The following is a 7,486-nucleotide window of genomic DNA, read 5'->3' as shown; positions in this document are numbered from 1 at the left end:
GGTTCAGCTTCCAACTAGAGAACATTTTCACCAGACTTAAAATAGTTGCAAAAGAAAAGACACGCGGAACGCTGGCGAAAGAAATCACCAACATGACAAGTATTTTTACATCACACGAAGATTGCCAACATCCGAGAGTTCTCCTGATTGAGGGCGAACCCGGCATGGGAAAGACGACCTACTGTAAAAAGCTGGCATATGATTGGGCAACTAAACAAGACCGCGAATGGGACGAGTCTTTCCCAAAAGTAGAGGTGCTCCTGCTCCTCAGATGTCGTGAAATTGATTCTAGCATCTGGCAAGCTATTGACGACCAAATTCTGCCGGAAGAAGTTGACCCAGAGTTGAAAGAAACGTTTTTCCGGTTCGTGCGAGAAAACCCTTCTAAAGTCCTGTTAGTGCTCGATGGGTTGGATGAGGCAGACCCTCAAAAATTGGCTGTGTACTTTAGTCTTATTCAAAGAAAGCTGCTCCCTGGTTGTAACATTGTTCTTACTTCTCGTCACGAAGCAGGAATTAAAGTAAGACCTTACTCGGACGCACTGTTCGAGATTCTTGGATTTACGAGAAGTGATGCGAAGTGTTTTATAAGGAAGTATTTTCGACACGCAGGACAAATGGCAGAGAAGCTGATAAATGTACTGTGGCATCCGTATGATGATGACGATGGTGATGATGATGATTATGATAATTATGATGATGATGATGATGATCAGCATTTAAAAGATGATGACGATGATTATTATGATTATGATGATTATGATGATGATTATGATGATGATGATGATGACGGTGATGATGATGATTATGATGATGATGATGATGATGACGGTGATGATGAAGATGACGGTGATGACGATGATGATCAGCGTATTAAAGGATCTTTAGAAGAAGATGATGGCGACGATGACGATGATGATGGCGATGGCGATGACGATGATGATCAGCATATTAACGGACCTTTAGCAGAACTGACAAAAAACCCTTTAAATACACTTCTGCTTTGTGTGCTTTTCGAAGATTTTGGCGGCATTCTACCAAACAACAGAACACAGCTGTACGTAGAGATTGTTCTCTTCGTTTTGAGACGATACGAAATGAAGAACCACTTACCAAGTAGTGGTAAAGACCTTCTAATAGTTTACAAGAAGGAACTGATGACCCTAGGGAGAATGGCGCAAGAATCTCTTTTTAAAGGAGAGGGACATTTCGAAGACGTCGAAGGGAATTTCACGGAAAGTCTGTTCATTAAATTTGGCTTTCTCTCCATCCAGGCTGGCGGTAGCAAGAGAACGCCTTGTTTCCGTTATAGCTTTTTTCACAAGAGTTTTCAAGAATTCTTTTCTGGTCTACATCTTGCGTTTTCTATCCTGGATGGAGAAATTGATAAGGAGTCAGTTCTGACTGACGAAAGATATTTTCGTGAACTAAATCAAGTTTTCATGTTCATGAGTGGAATCATAGCATCGCAATCCGAGGAAACGGCAGTGTCGATTGTGAATGGTGTTGCCTCACTTGTAAATGTCAGAGGCCGCAGATCTCCGGATGCCGCGGAATTGTACCTGAAGTTGGCTTTAGATGTCATAGGGGAATGTAAAACTTGCCCCGAAAACCTTTTTACCAAATTAGCTAATACCTTTGGCAAAAGTCTTCATTTGACGGAAATTGGGTTACCCTTCATGTCACGTACGCGCATTGCTGCCTTTTCTCAGGCCCTCGCAGTAAACACTTCCCTTACTACTTTGGATTTGTCTCTCAACTACATTGGTACTGAGGGTGTTACATCACTTTCCCAGGCCCTCGCAGTAAACACCTCCCTTACTACTTTGAATTTGTTTAAAACCTTCTTTGGTGCTAAAGTTGCTACTTCACTTTACCAGGCCATCGCAGTAAACACCTCCCTTACTACTTTGGATTTGTCTGGCAACTCCATTGATGCTGAGGGTGCTACTTCACTTTCCCAGGCCCTCGCAGTAAACACCTCCCTTACTACTTTGAATTTGTCTGGCAACTCCATTGATGATGAGGGTGCTACTTCACTTTCCCAGGCCCTCGCAGTAAACACCTCCCTTACTACTTTGGATTTGTCTGAGAACTCCATTGATGCTAAGGGTGCTACTTCAATTTCCCAGGCCCTCGCAGTAAACACCTCCCTTAGTACTTTGGATTTGTCTTGGAACTCCATTGGTGCTGAGGGTGCTACATCACTTTCCCAGGCCCTCGCAGTAAACACCTACCTTACTACTTTGCATTTGTCTCACAACTCCATTGGTGATGAGGGTACTACTTCACTTTCCCAGGCCCTCGCAGTAAACACCTCCCTTACTACTTTGAATTTGTCTCTCAACTCCATTGGTGATGAGGGTGCTACTTCACTTTCCCAGGCCCTCGCAGTAAACACCTCCCTTACTACTTTGAATTTGTCTGGCAACTCCATTGATGATGAGGGTGCTACTTCACTTTCCCAGGCCCTCGCAGTAAACACCTCCCCTACTACTTTGCATTTGTCTCTCAACTCCATTGATGATGAGGGTGCTACTTCACTTTCCCAGGCCCTCGCAGTAAACACCTCCCTTACTACTTTGCATTTGTCTCTCAACTCCATTGGTGATGAGGGTGCTACTTCACTTTCCCAGGCCCTCGTGGTAAACACCTCCCTTACCACTTTGCATTTGTCTTGGAACTCCATTGGTGCTGAGGGTGCTACATCACTTTCCCACGCCCTCGCAGTAAACACCTCCCTTACTACTTTGTACTTGTCTGGCTACTCCATTGGTGCTCCTCACCGTAGTTTAGACCCTCGCATCATACTTTAGTGGTGAGCGTGATCTTCATTCTAAAGGTTTCACGTCGTTGTCAAGATGTGAACGGCGAATAAGGGTGCGTTTTTTTGGGAAAATCGGAAAACGGATTCTTGAATCCAAAAACGGATCATGAATCCAAAGTATCCACACTCGAGGAGGGTACTTTGGATTAAATGGTTTCCTGCAAATTTCGCACCAGAAATTACACTAAACGTTTCTTGACAGCAATAATATCGTTAGCATCTTTCCTACAGCTAAAAAAAAGCATGTTTTTCGTCACTTCTTTTATCGATCGCTGAGGTATTTTTTTCTGGTGGTATTTTCACTGAAGAATTTCTCCAAAACAAACTCTTAACCGCTAATTTTTTTTTGTTTGTTTGTTTTTTTTGTTTTTAAAATTTGCACGCAATTCTGGGTTTGTTTGTTTGCGTTGTCATGGAAAATAATCCTTTTTCGGATGTTGCGTTTTTTTGGCGCTGAAGAATTCATTGATCCGAGATCAGAAATCCGTTTTTACATTTTCCCAAAAAAACGCGCCCTAAATGCTCAAAATGTAAAAAGGCACGTGCAGGGCGTGCAAAGCTATTGTTTTTGCTTACTAAATACGCAAATTTTGGCGTTCTTGTAGCCGTTGTCGTCGGCTTAAGGTCCCTATTGTCTTTTACAGTTCACGGTGTTGTTGTTGAATTTGACGACTATCTTTCCTCACCTCCCCACCCCATGTTTCTTGGTTTAGCATGCATTGAAAGGTTAAATGTCACCTTCTTGCTAGTGCGTCACGAAATTAAGGGCTTACATTGAGATATGTTTCACTTAAGAGTGTTACTCTGATAAAAAAAAAATCACAGTCGAGTCTTTTTTCCTTCGGATTTTGAAAAAGTGTTTGCGGAAAACTTGACCGGCCAAATGTTTGGATTTTGCGGTCCGCCATTACTTACGTTCAAAACTGACCGATTGGACATTAGAGGGTTGGATCTAGGGGTAAGTGACTTCATTTACTGACTAGTTAAACGTTTCAGCGCGTAAAGGCAGATTATTATATATGCAAAACATGAGTTTAAAGTCTGAAAGCACGAAACTCCCCTGCTGCGTATCAAGTCAGCCGCGTACACACGCACTGTGACTTGTGAGTCTTTGACGTCATTTTCTCCTCGATCCAGCTCTCTCAAGATTTTAAAGTTAGTAATGGCAGACCATTTAATAGGGAAATGTCAGTTAAAATTTTGAAATCAAAGCTTAAAACTTGGGCCACTTAGTGTTAAGTTAACGTAGTTTTGAAATTCAAAGAAAAAGAAGAATTGATTTTTTGGTCGTAGTACGGCTTTCAATTTTACATAAAATAGAAAGGAAGATGTGGTACTCAAGATGTCCGCATCGATGATAGACAGCAGGCGCGCAATCCGATGACTTTTTATGACTTCCGTCAGTTTTCCTTTTTGAATCTACTTCAATTTCACAAAGAACTCAAGCCGGTCAAATGCTAAAAGCGCCAGTTTCGTTGCACCACATTCTTTGTCTCTTTTTAAAAATAGACCAAATCGGCTAACTCGGTGTTGTGCCTGGTTGAGATCCTTTGAGATTAAAACTTTTTTTTCCAAGTATTTTCATATTATTTAAATGTGAATGCTACATTACCATGTAAAGGCATTATAAACCCCGAGAGATTTGAATGGAAACTTATCCCCTAGTGTAAACGTAGTCTAAGAAATATGTCTGTTCAGGAATGTTATTTACAAGTTACTGTGATAATATCTAAATCTGTTCTGAATAAGTGGTTTTTGAACTACCTTTTTTGGTGAAATTCTACTTGAAATTATTTGGGCAAATGCTAGTTTTAATTTGGTACTTTCATTTATGTATCAGCAATACGGTCGTATTAAAAGAGATTTAAGCATGAGATGGTAAAAACGAAGGATAAAAAGATGAAATTCGACGTTTCAGAATAGTCATGACTCCATTATCAAGGGAAAACGTATATCACATAATGCAAATTTAAGCATTTAAAGCGACAACACATTGATTAATTTTGTCAGGTCTCTAAGATGCAAAGAATGGTGCGGCTTTTCACATTCAGGTTCAGTAATCTGCAAAGATTATTGTAAAATAAATTTATTTACATGTTAATAACAAATGATTTTAGTGGCAACTATTTAAGGCAAATGCTAGTTTCAATTCTCGGTTTTCACATGACGTCACAGCCGCCATGTTTGTGCCCATAAACAAAGAAATGGTGGCCACATTTGTGTCCCGACCCAATCCTCTGGGAATGGAACTCTATTATGCAAACGTTTTCTATGGTTTTCGTTGAAAAACATGGCTGTTGATCACGTGAGTGAAAACCAACAATAGTCCAAGTATCAAATATTTAGCTTGATAGTGAGGCAGTGAGGACATAAAAAAATCAAAACACTATGGAATGAATGTGAAAAATATTTACATATCATTCACTTTCCTTTGTCTTTGTCCTCTAAACCCTCTTTCAAGCTTAATTTTAATATATCGAAAAAGGCCTATTTAGTCTTTAATTGATCTATCAATATGTACATTAATGTTGTTAGGTCTATTAAGCTGCAAAGATTGCTGCGGCTTTTCCTATTCAGGTTCAGCAAATCTAACAACATCCTCATAAAGTAATTTATTAAGGTGTTTTTATTGTGCATAAGCGATATCTATATATTCCTGCGTTTTCAAGATGAAGCAAACAATCTTTTTTGGTATCCCTTTTATGCAGTTTTTCAAAGGTCTTATCAATGAAGTTTCTTGATTACTTTGCTTTGTGTAAACATAGTGTTTTGTTTGCTGATTAAATCAATTTAACAAGAGAGTTTGATCGGTTTATTCTACTTATCTGGAGCAGCGAGTTTAAGGACGTTCGCGCGAAATTTTTTCAACATTGATTTTCTTCTGAAACTTTTACCACTGTAAGGTGATGAGTTAGTTATGTCAGAAATGTAAAAAAAATGGGGGTCACCGACTTCGTTTTGGAGAGAACATGTTTGGAAAAACACCCAAAATGTGACAAAATCGGGCTTCGTTATCGAATAAGGCCAGTGTCTGTAAACCCAAAGATATTGCAATTAAATCTTTGAAGTGAATTCTTCTCTGCCAAATATTGTTTAAGTGGACTAATTAAGTGAATTTAGTCAACTGGTGAGGTTCCCTTAAAGATCAAGTTCGCATTTAGCGACCACAGTTTCACACGCCTTGCAGCCGCAAGATGGCAGGATTTGATGTCCCGTGAGCAGAAATCTTGAAATTTTTTGAACTTCCCACGTTGATTTTTTGTTCATTCTTGGACAACGTGGAGATAATTGTAAATAAAATCCGTTTCTGGAAAGAAAATAGGGGTCACCGAACGTCCAAGACCGTTAAATCCAGGCAAAGCTATAGCAATGGCCTTTTGCCCTATCAGTTCTCATTTTATTACTTAGCGCGCGCGCTCGTGTATGACGTGGCGTGTGCATTTGCGTGCGCAGTAAGGATGCGCAGAAACAATTGGCGCGAACGTCCTTAAAAGGGTCCTGATATGCTCTTACCTGAGGATTACCATAGAAACATCTTTCAGCCCGAGTTCAAGGCTCATACATTTTCCAAACCAAAACCTTCATCCCATGGTCAGGTTAGGGCAAGGAGAATTTCTTAAGGACGAAAAAGAAAACGTTTTCTTGTTTTCTTCTATTTCCTTTGTTAACCCTTTTATTCCCAGGATCGAAACGTTCATTCTCCTAACTAGTACCATAGCTTTCTTTGTTGAGTAGTCATGAGAATTTGGTGTAAAGCACATCTCTTAAGCTGATAATTCTCCTTTTTCTCATCAATACCTGTTTGACAGAGATTTTATTAAGATTATGAGGAGAATTTACATGCTGATTACTCCTGGGAGTCAAAGACCTTACCCTTACCCCACTATCTACCTCTATCTACCCCTGGGCACCCGAGCACATGTCTCTTATCGTAGACACCCTTACCCCACTACCCTCCGAGTATCTTTATCGTATCTGAAATGAATGCATATTTGAAGTGAGGGTTAAAGACGAAAGAGAGGTGATCCTCACACTTAACTGGACAATTTAAGAAATTGTCTCTTATAGTAGACACCCTTACCCCACTATCTACCCCTTAGTCTTCAAGTATATTTACCTTATCTGAAATGAATGCATAGTTGAAGTGCGGGTCAAAGACAGAAGAGAGAAGTGATCCTCGCACTCATCTGGACAATTGAAGCAATTGTCTCGTTATAGACAGCTGAATCAATTCATGTGGCGTTCAAATGTCTTACGTCTGCCAAACAACGAAACCTAGACACGTTCTTTTTATGTGTTGTGTTAGTTACGAACAGTAGATAGTTTAGGTGCCCGCTGTCTAGCTAGAAGAATCCCCAAAAGGGTCAATCAAATGGCTCGCTGCTGGTAAGAGTTGTTGAGCCAGAACTACAGAGATTATGATTAAAATAATCTCGTATTGTGTATGCCGTTTATCATTTATGCGAATTCCAACTTACTGTAAAGTAATGTATGGTTTGCTGTATTTGACTTTTACAGATGTTTCTGCTAAGGAACAAACTCTGCTCCTATTTCCAAGTGAAGGCTTCCCAACTTCTTCTGTGGCTTCTCATCGAAGAGAAGGTGTATATGACCTTACGGCAATTTGACCATGTTGGATTCAATTTGACCATGTTTTTT

General features: G+C 40.0%; 1 protein-coding gene across 3 annotated transcripts in view; it reads left to right on the top strand.

Annotated features, from left to right (window-relative positions):
- Positions 1-5,626, top strand: part of LOC137997677 (uncharacterized) — a 36,686-nt gene extending 31,060 nt beyond the window's left edge. For all 3 annotated transcript variants that reach the window (XM_068843812.1, XM_068843809.1, XM_068843811.1), the window contains one exon: positions 1-5,626. This exon is cut by the window's left edge and continues 93 nt beyond it. In XM_068843812.1, coding sequence (XP_068699913.1) covers positions 1-2,816 — 2,816 coding nt within the window. In that variant the 3' untranslated portion in view covers positions 2,817-5,626.
- The last annotated feature ends 1,860 nt before the right edge of the window (positions 5,627-7,486 follow it).

Source organism: Montipora foliosa, chromosome 3, assembly GCF_036669935.1.
Source record: "Montipora foliosa isolate CH-2021 chromosome 3, ASM3666993v2, whole genome shotgun sequence".
Classification (NCBI taxonomy): Eukaryota; Metazoa; Cnidaria; class Anthozoa; order Scleractinia; family Acroporidae; genus Montipora; species Montipora foliosa.
Note: the sequence above shows the minus strand (reverse complement) of the source record. Positions and strands in the feature narration are given on the sequence as shown.